This window comes from Hyperoodon ampullatus, assembly GCF_949752795.1.
Source record: "Hyperoodon ampullatus genome assembly, chromosome: 15".
Lineage (NCBI taxonomy): Eukaryota > Metazoa > Chordata > Mammalia > Artiodactyla > Ziphiidae > Hyperoodon > Hyperoodon ampullatus.
In genome coordinates this window covers 53,386,634-53,405,292 of record NC_136928.1, presented here as the reverse complement: position 1 = coordinate 53,405,292, position 18,659 = coordinate 53,386,634, and the positions used below count along the sequence as shown (strand labels likewise).

The 18,659-nt window shown below is 36.8% G+C and overlaps 1 protein-coding gene across 1 annotated transcript in view; it reads left to right on the top strand.

Moving 5' to 3' along the window:
- DYNC2LI1 (dynein cytoplasmic 2 light intermediate chain 1) overlaps positions 1–18,659 on the top strand; it is a gene marked incomplete at both ends in the record, with an annotated part of 45,559 nt that overhangs the window by 25,759 nt on the left and 1,141 nt on the right. The window contains 8 exon segments of the mRNA XM_079721190.1: positions 2,009–2,097; positions 6,516–6,702; positions 7,635–7,703; positions 8,300–8,377; positions 10,613–10,689; positions 11,283–11,353; positions 16,354–16,451; positions 16,846–16,938. Coding sequence (XP_079577316.1) covers positions 2,009–2,097; positions 6,516–6,702; positions 7,635–7,703; positions 8,300–8,377; positions 10,613–10,689; positions 11,283–11,353; positions 16,354–16,451; positions 16,846–16,938 — 762 coding nt within the window.

Below are 18,659 nucleotides of genomic sequence, written 5' to 3'. Positions count from 1 at the left end.
CATAGCTATCTACTTTTTAACTCAAATGCAACTCAGCACATATGAAGCCAGCCGAACTGTGGGGAAATATTTTGGCCTTCTCATTTGTTATGTCTTAAACTGCTTGAATCGGATTCCTCTGTAACTTTATTGTACAGTTTTTTGGCATATTTTCTTCTTTCAAATGACAATAACATCATGAGTTATCTTCTGTCTCCAAAAAATCTGCTAAAAATATGAATTTGACCTGTGGAATATTTATGAAAAAATACTGGTCAAAATCCAGATTATTAGCATTTTTACAAATACATCTTGACGTTGGTAATGCTATTTGAGACCACAGGCCCTAATTGGCTATAATCCTGTTTTCACTTGTGTTAGTGTATCTACAGAGGAAAATTAGACATTGTTCAGGGTATAGGGAGAACTTATAGTGTATGTTAGAGGAATAAAAATTCCTAAATGGAATTCTCTTTTGGAGTTCTCATATGAAAAAGAGGTCTTTTTAAAATAAAATTAGATGTACGGAAGAACAATCTAGAATACAGTAGAAGGTCCCATATCTCCCATAACACAGGCAAATTTTTATAGATTGATCCAGTCCAAGTGTTTGATTATTAGACAATGTATAAACAGTTAAAATGGGCTGTTGCTGCTTCCTGGATTCACCAATGCCAAGCTGGTTATTAAAACTGTGAAATTAAAAAGAGAAAAGAAAAAAAGTAATATATTGAGATGGGGGAGGACTTTATTTTTGTGACTCACATGAATTTTTGCATGAGTGATAAGCCTAGAAATGGAATTATCCTTTTCATGGGAAACTCTGAGACAACTTTCATAAGCTTAACTTTTGAGAAGAGCTCTAAAAACTTTTCTTCATCCAGTTGTGAATCAAGGGAGATTTTCCAATGCAAACTTATTTCCCCCACAAACATTAATGATTCAAATAGCAACCGCAAAACAATTTTAATGGTTGAGATAACTTGTCAAAAATGCAAAATATATATATTCATCTAAAACTGCTTTAATGACCACCTGCCTCTTCCACGTTCATGGTATTAGACACATAAAAACTCATGTGATTCTTTTTCACCTATTTGTTTCTGTTAAACTTTGTGCTATCAAGTTGGGCTTTTCCATATTCATTCTAGAAGCTTCACATCTTTCTCACATTTAATGTCTCCTAAAAGTTCTAAGTGGAAGAGCTTTATTAGCTCCTCACACAATCTTGGTGTCCTGAAGGTTCCTTAGTATCTGGCCAGAGGCAGAGATGCCATCAGCTAGCCGGTGGTCTAGGAGAGCTGTCATGGAATAGACGGTCTTATTTCCAAGCTACCCAGCCCTTTGGCTGCCCAGCCCTTTCAATCCCCTAGTGTTGGAGTCCTCTAAAAAGGGAAACAGTTGTTGAGTCTCTCCTTGTTCCCCCACCTACCGCTTGTATGACCAGTGCCAGCCGGTCACATTCCCCAGGGAAGTCAGGCACAGACCAGCTGCTTATATACTATTGCCCGGGAAATCCCAGTCTGCAGCCCGGACTGCCATCTGTTCTTCCCGTTTCCTCATGTCTTGTCTGTGTGTCTGATTTATTTTGTGAGCTTCTGCCTCCCTCAATTAGGATGCTTTCCTGTTCAACTATTTTATTTCTATCTAAAATTATAACTGTTTTCAAAAAGATAATTCCAAATGTGTTCAATTTGTTAATTTTATTTCTAATTTGAGTGAGTGTCTGCTACATGTGATATTTACAGAATTGGGGCCCTGTTTAATGTCTTCTATTAAGTTAGGGTACATTCTTAATGTTTCAGTTTTGTTCTTTGGAATAGAGGTTTTGGTGCATTCTGAGGGATGGAATAGAGAAAGGAAAAAAATTTCCTTTCCTTTCCTTTCAAAAAATTGCCAAGAAATGGTCTTGAGGACTATAATATCTTGTATCCATAATTATTACTGGCTGGTACTAATGAAATATAAGAACTATTTAAAATTTAAAAACATCAAAGAACATTAATATGAAAAAACCCTGTTTTTTCAGCCAAAAGATATTGCTCATTTTTGGGAACTAGGTGGAGGAACCTCTTTACTGGACTTAATCAGCATACCAATCACAAGTGACACCTTACGGTAAGTGTGGCCAGCTCCAGGAACAGTTGTTAGTAAGTATCCAGTGGAGGCCACAGGATGAATATGAGTGGGCTTTTGTGAACCAGAATTTGCAGGGACAGTTTTATGTTGCTTACGTTCACTTCCTTTCTATGTGCTTAAACTGTAATGCTGTCAGAGATTTTAAAAGAACCAAGGTTCTGGCCTGTGCTGAAGTGAAATAGTTGGCATTCCAACTAGTAACATATTTTGCAAGCCTGCAAACAAAATACGTCAAATAACACTTGGGCAATGAATTCACTTGGCAAAAATAAATTTGAAAACAATTATTTCTAATACCCATCCAAGCGTGAGCTAATTCAGCCCTGAGTTTTTCCTGCGGGTGGACATTATGTCTACTTTGAACTTAATGCTAATTAATACCATTGAAGCTTCATCCAAGGGAAGTCTATGAGTCAGAGGAGGAAGAAAGTCTCTATTTGCTGACCTAAAAGAAACAGAACCTGGGGGAAAACCTCAAACTCTTTGGTGGTGTTTTCCTAACAATGACTCCCACACGTGGCCAAATCAGATGTGGAAAACTGTCATCTTAGCCAAGGAAAACAAAATTTTTAAATCTGAAATATCTTACTCCTGTCAGAGTTTAACACAAACCGTTTCTGCTACCTGGACCAAATACAAAGGGCTTGACAATTATTTGTTAAATTTCAGCCATTAAGATCTTTAGAGTATGGAATTATTTCTTGTTAACAGGATAATTGTTTTCCTATAACTAGCCGGTAATGTTGGCTTTATTTGTCCAGTGATTTTTTTAAAGAAATATGATTTACTGTCTTTTACTTATTACAAATGTAGTGTATGCTCATATGGAAAACTTGGAAAAATACTGAAAGGTACATAGAAAGTAAAAGCATCCTCAATCACATGAAAAAGAACTATCAACATATTGAGGTATTTCAGTGTTTTCAGTGTTCGTAAATATACTTTGTACAGGTGTGGGATATTGTATGTATATAGATTTAGATCTTGCGTTTGCACGTATAACCACCGTTTTCCCCTGACATTATTTTTCTGAATCGTGGGATTTTACAGCTGTATAGTTTCCATTTGTCCTCCTTTAACAGAGACAAATAATCGAAGCTGCCTGGGAATTCGGGCAGCTCACGGTGGTGTGGTTGTGAAGAGATGGCATGGACAGGGAGGAGCTGAAGGACCCAGAGCTGCCAGCCAGCCTGGCCTGAGGCTGGCAGGACTGAAAAGGCCGGGAGCAGCTCTTACCTGACCCTGACTTGCACTTCACCTTGCCATATTACCTCACTTCCCTTCTCTAGACCTCACGGGCTTGTAGAAATTCTGGTTTCTGCAGGAAGCCAAACCTCTCCAGTTTCTTTAATGCCTCACTTTGTGAGTCCTTGGTCTTCTTTCCCTGGAACCCCAGGGCAGCTGGAACCTGCTTTAGGAGAGAAGAGCGGTCAGGGTTATGATGAACAGAGGGCAGGGGTGCCATAGACCTGGGTCCAGAGTAGCTCGCTGAGTGATGGAAGAATTCATGGAAAGCATTTCACTCCTCATGTAGCTGCAAATCTCAGAGTGTTTTGTGGCTGGAATTAATTTGACTTATAATTTCCTTATGTTGGACGAAGCCCAGCGACCTCAGCAGCCGTACCAGTGCTCTTAGATACTGTTTATCTTTAAGATGCTTGTTCATAGAATAATTATAGATGCACTGAACATTTCCACAGACCTTAGATAATTTGTAATAGAGCATTTCCTGTGGTCCACTTCCCTGTTTTAAAAGGTCGTGTTTTTTAAAAAAATGTTTTTAGCTGTCATTTGCTATGAAGGTAAAAGTAACACAGATATTTCCAGTACACTGGAAACATAAATTTTAATCTTAGAAAAAAGTTGAATAATCCATTTCTCCTTTGCTTAAAACAAAGTTATTTTCATTTGGAAAAAATGATAAATTTTATGTTATATATATTTTACCGCAGTTAAAAAAAGTTCAGGGCTTCCCTGGTGGCGCAGTGGTTGAGAGTCCACCTGCCGATGCAGGGGATGCGGGTTCGTGCCCCGGTCTGGGAAGATCCCACATGCCGCGAAGCGGCTAGGCCCGTGAGCCATGGCCGCTGAGCCTGCGCGTCCGGAGCCTGTGCTCCGCAATGGGAGAGGCCACAACAGTGAGAGGCCCGCATACCTCAAAAAAAAAAAAAAAAAAGTTCAACCATAGTCCTCTCTTTTTTAATAGATTTTTTTTTTTTTTTTTTTTTTTGCGGCACGCAGGCCTCTCACCGCAGCGGCCTCTCCCGCCGCAGAGCACAGGCTCTGGACACGCAGGCTCAGCAGCCATGGCTCACGGGCCCAGCCGCTCCGCGGCACGCGGGACCCCCCCGGACTGGGGCACAAACCCGCGTTCCCCGCATCGGCAGGTGGACTCCCAACCACTGCGCCACCAGGGAAGCCCCCTCTCTTTTTTAAACATTAACCATACTAAAACTCTGAAAATACAGTATCCTCACTTATGTATATATATTCTGTTACAATTAAGCAAAACTGGTTCTGAGCTTATTAAAATGACATAGGTGTAGTTGGCTAGAGAATTTAATGGCACAATAATTTTATAGAAAATCTTGCTAATTAATGTCTAAAAAGACTACTTTCTGGATTTAGACCTATAGTATAGAATTTAGCTACTGTTCTGCTGTAATTACACAACACAGCTGATTTGCTAAAACTAAGCAAAATAACTTGACTATATTATAACTAGCATGTATTATAATTCCTTGCTATATCTACTAGCAGAATGTTTGCCCTGTTGATCAAAAATATATTGGCCCATGATGGTTCTACATACTTATTATGACCATTTTCTGAAATACTCCTATATTTGTTTGTTCGTTTTTTATTGTAAAATATCATAACAAAATTCACAGTTTTAGCCATTTTTAAATGTACAGTTGAGTGGCATTAAGTATATTCACGTTGTTGTGCAGCCATCACCACCATCCATCTCCAGAACATTTCATCTGCCCAAACTGAAACTGTACCCAATAAATAATAACTCCCTATTTCTCCCTTCTCCAACCCCTGGCAACCACCATTCTAGTTTCTGTCTCTATGATTTGACTACTCTAGGTACCTTATGTAAATGAAGTCATACAATACTTGTCCTTTTGAGTCTAGCTTATTTAACTTAGCATAATGTCTTTAAGATGCATCCATGTTGTAGCATGTATCAGAATTCCCTTCCTTTTTAAGGCTGAATAATAGTTCATTGTATGTATATACCACGTTTTGTTCATCTCTTAACCCATTGATGGACATTTGGGTCATTTCCACCCTTTGGACATTTAGGTCATTTTTCCCCTTTGGCAATTGTTAGTAATGCTGCTATGGACATTGGTGTACAAATATCTATTTGAGTCCCTGATTTCAAAACACCCAGAAGTGGTATTGCAGGATCCTCTAATTTTTTGAGGAACCACTATACTGCTTTCCACAGTGTCTGCTGTACTATTTTATATTCCCACTGGCAATGCACCAGGGTTCCAATTTCTCTATATCCTTACCAACACTCGTTATTTTCTGGGGGGTTTTGTTTATTTTTACTTTTATTTATCATAGCTATCCTAATGGGTGTGAAGTGGTATCTCATTGTGGTTTTGATTTGGGTTTCTCTAATGATTAGTGATATTGGGCCTCTTTTCATATGTTTATTGGCCATATGTATACCTTTAAATAGAGAAATGTGTATTTGAGTTCTTTGCCCTTTTTAAATTGGGTTGTTTGTTGTTGCTGAGGTTAGATTTACATGAACATGAGCACACATGCATGTGGTCACAGTGGTGGTGTGTGTGGTGGCCAGGGGTGTGCTTTCAGAGAGGCAGCAAGGTACAGCAGAAAGGCACGTGGCTCTGGATGTAAATACCAGCTTTACAATTTACTAGTTATATGAATCTGTGCCTCAGATTTCTAATCCATAAAATGGCCGTCATAACATCTTCTAGGAAGTGTTGTTGTTAAGAGTAAATAAGGTAGGTAGTCCCCCTAGCAAGGACCATCAGTAAATGTTTTCTTCTCCTTCACCAAGTTGTTGCATTGTTGCTGCTGCTGTGATTATTATTTTTGCTTCCCTTCTTTGGAGCACACAGCAAAACTGGATCTAAACATGGCATTGTTGGACCCAATTACTTGCCGATTATTTGAACTGGATTATTACTAGTTCAAACAAAAACTTCAGTTGTGACACTTAAATATCACTAGGGAAAAGCACTAGAATAAATAAGGCTATAATTTTGGCTTTTTTTCCTTAGAAAATTGCTGGGTTTTTTTTTCTTAAACTATAGTGTTATTTTTAGAAAATAAATTACGGTATAGTATGGTTTCAAATAGTAATTATTTTGAGTCTTTTTTTTTGAAACATGTTTTTATTTCTTTAGGACATTTTCTATTGTTCTTGTTTTGGACCTTTCGAAACCTAATGACCTTTGGCCCACCATGGAAAATCTGTTGCAAGCCACAAAACTTCATGTAGATAAAGTGATGATGAAACTGGGGAAGAAAAATGCTAAAGCACTTTCTGAAATGAGACAGAAGATATGGAGCAATATGCAGAAGGACCATCCAGTGAGTTACTGTTGGGATTATCCCTAGAATTCTTAGCCCCATATATAGTTAAAGATAACATCACAAACAACTTCTTTAGATTTTTATGCATGAGTTGAAATTCATTTCATGTAGATGAACCTGTTCACTGGAAAATTATAGCAATTTAATAAAACCTCAGTAAGGGCAAAACAAGGAAAAAGATTTCATATGTCTTCTTGTTAGACATCTACTGTGATTGTTATGGCATATTACACCAATCAAAAGGAATAGAGTTTTCAAGTAGTAGTTTGATACTGATTTTATAATCTCTGTAAAATGAAGATAAAAAACCAGGTTGTACAAATGTCACCTGGCAAAGGCTAGATAAGACTACAGTTTTAAGAAAGGAATAGAATTTTAACAGCCTTTACCATCACTATACTTTACATTCATTTAGTGTCTGTCACATAATCAATATCTTTTTATCATGATAATTAATTAAACTATAAACTTGAAATATGGTAACACAAGTAAGCCCTTTGTATACAATCATGAATGTCATCTTCTAGAAAACCAAGAGCAGTATTTTATATTGCCCAGAGTTTATGTGAGTGAGTTTTACAAAGGTAATATCAGAACAAAACTGATAGTTTATGGTTCCCATGTATAAATGTTATTGTAACAAACAGTTAATATGAAATAATAAAAAAATAAAAAACAGGAAGGTGACATATTTAAGAAAATAAAAGGACACAACATGAAGAATAAATATCATAGTTTAGGGAATTGTCATTTCTAGTTTTATGCTTGAGAAATGTATTGATAGTTTAAGAAATTCAATATTGAAACAACCTCTATGTCAAGCAAACAATGTCAACATTATGGGAAGATTTTAAATGATATAAGTGGAAATTGATGAATACATAGTAATAAACAATTATAATGAATCAATGAAATATTTTTGTTAACAGGATCGTGAATTAATTGACCCATTTCCAATTCCTCTGGTCATAATTGGAAGTAAATACGATATTTTTCAGGTAAGCTCTTCCACTTCTAGTTGAGCTTGTTGTACATGCATGCCTAGGCTTTATAGGAGAGGAACAAAAGTAATAATGAAATGAGAAAAATGACTCTGGGAGGGAGAGGTCAAGGGGTCACACATCTTAAAGATTCTGGAAAAGGATATAGTTGGGAAAGAGAAAATAGGTAAGGAACAGTAAATACAGTGGAATGGGGATATGGCAGAAGATTTGGAAACTGAATCCAGTCCAGTCACCAAGGGACAGGGCTCATGTCCCAACTTTTAAATCGCAGAAAGTAGAAAATTGGTTTCTTCTTATCTTTGCTTGTCAGAGAATCCTTGGGGTATTCCACACTATAAAATGTGTGCTTATATCTAAATTCTATTGAGCTAAGTGTTTAAACAAGGAAAGATCTGGTAGCTGCAGCTCTAGAAGGCTGCAGCTACTGTTCAGCTCTCTATAGAAACAAATGCCAAGGTAATGGAATCCTACTCAAGGTATGTTCCAAAAAATAAATAAGAAAATCTATTTCTGTATTGAATAATTTGCACCTTTCTGCTACAGACACTAGTTGTCTCAACTTTTTTCTTTTTAATAACATATTTCTTCAGGATTTTGACTCTGAGAAGAGGAAGGTAATATGCAAGACACTTCGATTTGTTGCACATTATTACGGAGCATCATTAATGGTTTGTACGTTTCCTATCCTTTGGGTTTGAACGGACGGTAACAAATTTGGAAAGATTAACAGCTTGGAGCACAGTTATGAGTGCTAATGCTTTTACTAATGCATGTCATTCTCTCCTTTCCCATTGCCTCAAAACCCTCTTGTTACAGAGTGTTTATAATGTATTTCTAGAACACACTCTGCTAGATGGCCTACCATTTCTTTGAAGCAAAAGTTCTAAATGTCTAATAGCCATAAACCCCCATCAATCTTAAAGAGATAAATTGGTTGTTTATTTATTCATGTTTTAGTTTCCCCTTAAAAATTAGAATCTATGTCCTCTTAAAAGAAAAGATAAAAAGACTAACAATTTTTTTTAAACTTAAAAAAATGCTGTTTGTTGTAGAGGTTAAAAATATGAACTTGGGAGTCATGCTGCCTGGGCAACCATTTACTAGATATGTGGTCTCAGACAAGTCACTTAATCTCACTGAAGCCTCAGTCTCCTGGTAAAATGGACAAAACAATACCTTCTTCATAGGGTTGTTGTGAGGATTAGTAGCCCGAGTACTGTGAAATGCTTAGCACAGGGTCTGACACAAAGTTCAGTAAAGGCTGGTTCTTATAATTACTGTTATCATTATCTTCCACAGCAGGACCAAATGTTGCTGGATATCCTCTAACGCAATAAAACATAAACACATTTTTTTATTTAAAAAAAAAAAAGGAAAAACTTTCTTCCCATTTGAATGGTCTCTTTTTCCCTCTAAATCAGAGTGCTCAGAGGAACCTGTAGAAAACTTGGCCTAGTCCCCAGCCTTTGTGGCTAGTATATTAAGATGAAAAGTAATAAATATGATCTGTATTTAAAATTTTTATACTTTTCAGAATTCTCCAAATATATTTTATTATGTATTTTCTTAAAAATCATTACCTTTTATGTTTGTACTATATCTGCTTACATATTAGGTTGACAGAGTACTTTGGAAATATTTTTTAAAATTCTTTTTCATATTCTTTTCCATTATGGTTTATTATGGGATATTGAATATAGTTCCCTGTGCTGTACAATAGGACTTTGTTGTTTATCTATTCTGTATATAATAGTTTGCCTCTGCTAGTCCCAAACTCCCAATCCAACCTTCCCTCACCACCACCCCCCTTGGCAACCACAAAAATATTCTTTATTGTTTTGAAAAAGATATGATGAATTTAAAGTAAATTACTCATTCAGAGTACAGAAGCAAAGACCATGGATCTTGTAGTTTTCTTACTTTCACCACTAGATAAGGCCCCATACTTACTTCTGGTTAGTTCGCTGAGGGAAATCCCTATCTTTCTTTAGGAACAGATCACATTTGATGATCCATCAGGGCCAGTCTGGTCTTACAGATACAAATTTAGGTGAATAAATAAATAAAATAAAATCTTATATATTCACATGAGTGTTCTCCTTTGAATGTTTTCCCTGGAGCCTCTTCTTAATCCAGAATGAGTATTTTCCTGAAAATTGATCTCTGTACATTATAATTACATCTCATTTTGGTCCAAGATTGTTTTTCCCACTTTCATACATCTTGGTCATTCTTATTTGGCTGGGTGACTTTAGTATTTCCAAAAATCAAATTAGTCTTAAAAGATTTGTAGGGTAACCATATGTCCTAGTTTCACCTGATTTCTCAGATTAATGATTAATAGTACCCACCCTGTCTCGTTCTCTAAAATGTTCTGGTTATGATCACTCTAGTTATAGACCACCACTGAGAATATTCAGTAGCTTATTTTGCAGGTTCCAAAGGCAATTCAGAAGAGAAGTTTAAAAATCGTTTTAGTGAGTATCAGTATCTGTTGGACTAATCTGCACCTCCCACATTAACTGCTTTGAAGACAGTCATATGCCCTTAGATGAAAAAGTTATTTATGACACATACCTCCTATTTTTTTTAACCAACCAGATTGCATTTTGGCAATGATTACAATCCATTTGTGGGAGTAGCAGAAATGATCAGTGCATAAAAACAAGTCCATTCAATATCATGCACTCATGAAGTTTGAAGAGTAAGTTAAATTTACTGAGATTTTTCTTTCCCTTTATTCAAAGGTTTTGTTTTGCTTACTGAAACACAAATATTGTTGGACAAATAGATAGTAATTCTCTCTGCAATCTGTACTTGTTCAAAGCTGTATTTATTTTACCTGTTTCTGTGATTTGAAAGCAGAGCATGTAATTTATTCTCCTGATTTTTTTTCTTTCTAGTTTACCAGTAAATCAGAAGCTCTATTACTAAAAATACGTGGCGTTATTAACCAGTTGGCATTTGGCATTGACAAAAGGTACTGTTAAAATATTTTTAAAATATCTTTTTATCTTTTTTGTTGTTGTTGTTATTGTCTCATCTGATTATTGTTCTCACAAGTCTTTTGTTTCTTGACCAGGAAAGTGCCTCAGATGGCTGTTCTTAGAGATAATTTCATATTGTCTCATGCTTCTTATATTGTTTAAATATTTGTCAAATTTTACAACTAAAATGTTATATAATACTTAGTTTGAGACTAGACTAAAACAATGATACTATCATACTTGTTTCCCTGATTTCTTTTACTTCTTTTCCCTCATTTCAGTAGCTTTCCCACTATTATCACTTTTTTGTATTGATTAGAAGTGGAATCAATCATTTTAGTGTGTATTTTTCTTAACCTTGCTACTTTCCTTGGTTTTGAGGTAATTTGGGTCATTTTTTCTCCTATAATACATTTATTAGTGCTCTACTTTAAGTTTTGGAATCATTAATATTCATTCATTCATTTTGAGCAATGCTGTCACCAGTGACTAGATATAAAACTTGGCTCTTGTATTTACAGTAGAGAGTGGCAGGATATTTGATTGCTAAACTAAATTGGATTCTTTTTTCTTCTTATCCATGTAGCAAATCAACATGTGTGGATCAGAATAAACCACTGTTTGTCACAGCAGGACTGGATTCTTTAAGTCAAATAGGTTGGTGAACTTATTAAGATTGTTCAATGGTTTTTTAATTGCTTATTGATTTTGTCCTACTCCCTGTTCACTTCATCTCCAACATCTCCTAACCATCATTTCCGGTTTCATTATTGTTGCTGTTATTCTTATGTATTTATTTGTATACACAGTATTGATGCAAAATGCATCACATTGACATATTTGTGATGGAAGGGATGTTGTCACATAAGAGACTGATTTCTAATCTATATTCCACTAAAAATTTTGCATGTATTTTCTTTCCCTCACTGATTTCCGGATACTTTTTTTTTTTGCGGTACGCGGGCCTCTCACTGTTGTGGCCTCTCCCGTGGCGGAGCACAGGCTCTGGACGTGCAGGCTCAGTGGCCATGGCTCATGGGCCCAGCCGCTCCACGGCATGTGGGATCCTCCCGGACCGGGGCACGAACCCGTATCCCCTGCATCAGCAGGCGGACTCTCAAACACTGCGCCACCAGGGAAGCCATCCAGATATTCTTAAATTTTAGCTCCTTGCGTTTAGAAGAAAACCAGAAGCATAGAGTGGTCAGGAAATTCAAAGCTATATATTATGGGCAGTGATGAAAAATCTGAGATTCAAGTGTTGGAATAAATCAAAAAGAACACAGTTGTACTAACTAGGTATGCCTTAATTTTTCATTATGAAAAATTGCCTCTCATGCAATGGGATGTGTTTCCTAAACTTACAGATGTCCTAGACTCATGAAGCAAAAGAAATTTCAAGAGTTTATATAGTCAAGCTCCTTATCTTCTCACAGAAGCTATTTTCATTGTGGAGATTTTCAGGCCTAGCAAAACTCTATATGCTGGGGTTGGCATAGTTTGGTTTTAACACTCTAATGGACAATAATTTTCTTTTTATTTCCCATCCCCCGTTACTCTTACAAGCTAAAGTTGACTTGACTTCAAATGTAGAGATCTTTGTCATGAGATTGTAGATTGAATTGGAATGAAAAGAATAGAGGTATTAATGAGTGATTGTAAAGACTGATTTTTATAATAATTATTATTACCAACTTAATTTCATTAGCAGTGAGAATCACTGTGTGTAATGATAGATAATGCTGATGGAAATCTTTTGCCCATGTAAGTAGTTGGAGGTCAGAAAAGGATTGAAAAATACTGAATTTTAAAAATCATGGAGGGACTTCCCTGGTGGCACAGTGGTTAAGACTCCATGCTCCCAATGCAGGGGGCCAGGGTTCGATCCCTGGTCAGGGAACTAGATCCCACATGCATGCAGCAACTAAGAGTTCACATACCAGAACTAAGGAACCCGTGTGCTGCAACTAAGGAGCTGGTGAGCCGCAACTAAGGAGCCCGCCTGCTGCAACTAAGACCCAGCGCTATCAAATAAATAAAATAAATTTGAAAAAAATCATGGAGCTTGGACCTCATCAAAATTAAAAACTTTTGCTCTTAAAAGCCCATGTGATGCTGCGGAGCAGCTAGGCCCGTGAGCCATGGCCGCTGAGCCTGCGCATCCAGAGCCTGTGCTCCGCAACGGGAGAGGCCACAACAGTGACAGGCCTGTGTACTGCAAAAAAAGCCCATGTGAAAAGGATAAAAAGACATGCTACAATCCGGGAGAAAATATTTTCAAACTACATATTTTACAAAGGACTAGTATCTAGAATATATAAATAACAGTAAAAAAAAAAAAATCCAATTAGAAAATATGCAAAAGAGGACTTCCCCAGTGGGGAAGACTCCACGCTCCCAATGCAGGAGGGCCAGGTTCAATCCCTGGTCAGGGAACTAGATCCCGCATGCATGCCGCAACTAAAGAGTTCACATGCCGCAAGTAAGAAGTCCACATGGGGCTTCCCTGGTGGGGCAGTGGTTAATCCTCCTGCCAGTGCTGGGGACACGGGTTCGAGCCCTGGTCCAGGAAGATTCCACATGCTGCGGAGCAACTAAGGCCATGCGCCACAACTACTGAGCATGCACTCTAGAGCCCGTGAGCCACAACTACTGAGCCCATGTGCCTAGAGCCTGTGCTCTGCAACAAGAGAAGCCACCACAGTGAGCCCATGCACCACAATGAAGAGTAGCCCCCGCTCGCTGCAACTAGAGAAAGTCCACATGCAGCAATGAAGACCCAATGCAGCCCCCCCCAAAAAAAAGAAGTCCACATGCTGCAACTAAGAAGTCTGCCTGCCGCAACTAAAGATCCCACGTGCCACAATTAAGACTTGGTGCAGCCTAGATAGATAGATAGATAGAAAGAAAATATGCAAAAGACATGGCCAGATATTTCACTAAAAAGGATATACAAATGGCAAATAAGCACATGAAAAGATGTTTAATATTAATCATTAAGGAAATGCAAATGAGATATCACCACACAGTTATTAGAATAGGTAAAATAAAATATAGTGATAACACCAGATGCTTGTGAGAGAATGTGGGGAAACTGGATCACTCATACATTGCTGGTGGGGATGTAAAATGGTACAGCCACTCTTGAAAACAGTTTGATGGTTTCTTATAAAACTAAACTTGCAGCTACCAAATGACCTAGAAATTGCAGTGTTGGGCTTTATCTGAGAGAAATGAAAACATGTTCACATAAAAATCTGTACACAAATGTTCATGACAGCTTTATTTGTAATAGCCCAAAAGTGGAAACAACCCAGATATCATTCAACAGGTAAGTGGATAAACTGTGGTATATCCCTACCATGGAACACTACTCAGCAATAAAAAAGAACAAACTATTGATACATACAGCAACTTGGGTGAATCTCCAGGGAATTATACTAAATCTTAAAAGCCAATGAGAAAAGGTTATGTACAATATAATTCTATTTATATAAAATTTTGGAATGAAAAAAATTTTTAAATGGAGGAAAGATGAATGGTTTTCAGAGGTTAGGGACAGAACTGTAGGTAGGGAGGTAGGGGGAGGAATCGAGAAGGAGGTAGGTGTGGTTATAAAAGGGCAACACAAGGGATCCTTCTCGGAATGGAACTGTTCAGTATCTTGACTGTGGTAGTGGATACATGAACCTACAAAGGTGATAAAATTCTCTACAACTTAATACACACACACACACAAATGAGGACAAGGAAGAGACTTGGGAAATCTAAATAAGATCGGTGGATTATATCAGTGTCTTACCCACCAAAGTGGTAAGGAGGCCCTGAAAGATCAAGAGTGAAACAGTCTTAGTGAACAATGTAGATGCTAGAATACAAAGAATGACAAATCTCAGACTGTGGGTTGAAAATTGCCAAGAAGTGGCAGCATATTTTCAAATTTTTCATATTAACTTAATTTTAACTTAAATTATACAAGCAATACATAAAGACATTCTCCTTATAAAATCTTGAAATAGTACATATTAGGATCAAGTTTAATATTGCAGACCATTTTCTATATATGTGAATGTGGTATAGAAAAAACTATTTTTTTGTTTTTTAATGTAATTTTTATTTTACATTGGAGTATAGTTGATTTACAATGTTGTGTTAGTTTCAGGTATACAGCAAAGTGATTCAGTTATACATATACATATATCCATTCTTTTTTCAGATTCTTTTCCCATATAGGTTATTACAGAATATTGAGTAGAGTTCCCCGTGCTATACAGTAGGTCCTTGTTGTCTTTTTTATATATAGTAGTGTGTATATGTTAATCCCAAACTCCTAATTTATCCCTCCCCCACCTTACCCCTTTGGTAATCATAAGTTTGTTTTCGAAGTCTGTGAGTCTATTTCTGTGTTGTAAATAAGTTCATTTGCCTCATTTTTTTAGATCCACATATGATATCATGTGATATTTGTCTTTCTCTGACTTACTTCACTTAGTATGATAATCTCTAGGTCCATCCACGTTGCTGCAAATGGCATTATTTCACTCTTTTTTATGGCTGAGTAATATTCCATTGTATATATGTACCATATCTTTTTTTTTTATTGGAGTATAATTGCTTTACCATGTTGTGTTAGTTTCTGCTGTAGAACAAAGTGAATCAGCTATATGTATACATATATCTCCTTCCTCTTGAGCCTCCCTCCCACCTGCCCCCATCCCATGTGATGACCCCATGCTCTAGGTCATCATAGAGCGCCGAGCTGAGCTCCCTGTGCTATACAGCAGCTTCCCACTAGCTATCTATTTTACACATGGTAGTGTGTACATATCAGTGCTACTCTCTCAATTCATCCCATACTCCCCTTTCTCCACTGCATCCACAAGTCCATTCTCTACATCTGCATCTCTTTTCCTGCCCTGCAAATAGGTTCATCAGTACCATTAGAAAAAACTATGTTTTAACATAATTGTATCATTCTATATCATTTTGAAGTTTTCCTTTTTTACTCAATACACCTTAGTGATTTTTCCATATTAATGCTACATGTAAGTCTATTTGGTACTTTGACTGCTGGATAGTGTTATAGAGCATGGCTGTGCATAGTAATTTAGTTCACTATACCTCTATTGATGGACATTTCGGTTGTGGCCAGTTTTTCACTAATACAAGTGATGCAGCCATGTGAAATCCTTAATGCATGTATGCAGGTATTTCTAGGGTAAACACCCAAAACTGGAATTGCTGGTTAACAGAGTTTGACCTTTTTTAGTATTTTCATAGTATTCACTAGTGCCTTATTACCCTCTGATTTAGCTGTCCCAATTTGCATTCTACTCATTAGCACATAAGAATAACTGTTTCCGTACACATTTATGAACACATGGGAATATCAAACTTTACATTTTTGCCAAGCAGCAATTTAAGTGTGGGGAAAGAGAATTATAGCTTACTCATTACTCTATCTCCTCTTCCTCTGGTACTAGAATCTGCCCCAGTGGCCTTGCTACACTGGGTTGGGGTAAATTTTAATAGTGACTATAGGAGAGGAGAAATGAGTGATCTAAGATTTACATTTTTATAAGTATCCTCTGTTTTATTGATAGAGTTTGTAATGTTTTAGTCAATGCAGTCATTTGGAGTAAAACTTCCAATTTTAGGATCTCCTCCTGTTCCTGACAATGACATTGCAAAGCTTCGTGCCCATTCGCCAATGGAATTGTGGAAAAAAGTGTATGAAAAGCTCTTTCCACCAAAGGTATGTATTTCTAATTCTTTTAAAGCAAGAATTTTCAGCACTATTCAACAGTTATTGGAAAACGTTTCAGCAGGCCTATTATAGTAACTTTGTTTTCTACTCACATGCTCAAAAATCAATTAAACATTTGCTAAAAATCTACTGTATATGAGGCACTGTGGGGCTTAAAAGATGCGTAAGACACAGTTCTCACTCCAAACAGAGCTCTCTGGTTGTTAGAGAGGGAGAGGCAGCATCTGAAAGACGAGGAAGAGAGGACCTGGGGGAATTTGAACTGACCCTCAGCAGCGATGGCCAGCTGAGGAACGAGAACTTGGCTTGCAGGGTAGTTGATACCCCGCATTGAAGGTTTTGGGCTATGGGCATGAAATGATTTGAAGAATTGTGATTTCAGAGTATCAACACGTTAAAAGATGTCAAGGACCCTGCCAGAGACCCTCAGTATGCTGAAAGCGAAGTTGATGAAATGCGAATTCAGAAGGATCAGGTATTATCCTAAACATTTATTTTATTTCATCTTAAGTTTTATCACAGAAATATCCTTAGAATTCCATAAATTTTTCTCAATTTATTTAGTTAATTTTTTACTTTTAAAATTATTTAAATAGTACATCTTCACTGTATATTAAAAAATTCTGATATGCATGAAGAAGGAACTAAAAATCACCTATCCTTCTACCACCCAGAGATGACTTGGTGTTCACATATCCTTTTTGGACTTCCCAGTTTACTTTATGTTGAAGATGGGTAGTGATTCTTACCTCACTGTTGGGGAGACACTTCCATAATATTCTTTTGTTTGTGGGATTATTTAAAAGGTTTTGTTTTTTATTAGGACATTTAGATGTATCTATACTTTTCTTGTATCAGAAAAATTAAGGACTGAAAGCACACAAACGCAGCTGACAAAACCCAGAGTCTCTCAGGAAAGTGATTAAAAGTGAAGACTGCTTTCCATATATGCCAGATAGCACCATTTGTGATACACAGTCTAATGTAAGAATGCAAAAGTTGGTAAATTCATCATGGTCCAATATTTAGATTTTCCCAGATCTCCTTTTAGTTTGATAAAATGAGACACTGTACAGAACATGCCCTTACTATAAGCACAGTAAATTGAATGCCCTGACCACCTCTCAGGTGGGATTTATAGAGCTGTGTAACTTGGGCAGTCACATTGTTGCAAAGATAACCTGAAAGCAACCACCCACTGCAAGCGGGGACCAGCGTCTTTTTCTCAGCACTAGCCTTTCACCTTCAGGGGCTCTAGAATAAGTAAGCAAAACATTTAAGTACAGAAGACTTTTGAAAAATATGTCATGAATATTTAGAGGGTGTTGTAGCTGTAGCAAAGTAAGAGACAGGTTGTAGGGACACTAAAATGACCTCATGTAACCCTTATTATGTGTGCAGGTTGGCTACAGAGATTAGTTGGATGTCATCTCTTAATTAATATTTATCTAGGAGTTAATGACTAACTGCCATTGTTGATAAGAGTATCTGTTTATATTATATAGTGATCCCTTTTTTTACACACACACATATATTATTAAAGCACTAGAGTATTTCTGAGCATCATGAGTTTTCACATTCAAATACATCTTCCCTAACTGACCTAAAACCATATGAATTTTGAGTGGAACTGGAAGGCAGCCCCATAATATCTTTCTTTACTCAACCCTTGTACCTCACTAATTCTACATTCTCTTGACTGAGAATTTTTTTTAACTCACCTGAAAAGTTACAATATCCTAATTTTGCCTCTTTCATAGTATTTTATTCATGGTATTTTAGTAGATGAATTGATGTTAGTTTGCACATGTAGTACCTTAACATAATTTTATGCTTCTGCTTTAAAAGTCATGCTAATGATTACCAGTTGATGCTCAATTATTTTATCGATGACCATTTCCAAATTTTGACATTCTAATATCCAAAACTTTAAATTTATATATTCTCTCAGTTTGCTGTCTGTAGAAGAGAGAAACTACTAGCACAGAATCTCAAAGCAATGCCCTCACCGTTAGCATTGGTAAAAATAATTCAATTAAAGAAAGTTTGTGATAACTGATTACTATTTATTCTTTATGAGCTAACAATCTGTGAAACCATAAGTTACTGGTAAGATAACTGGTGAACTGAGCTAACTTCATTAGAAGAAATAAACAAAGCTATAAAGGCTACTCCAGAGTTAATACTATAAAAAAT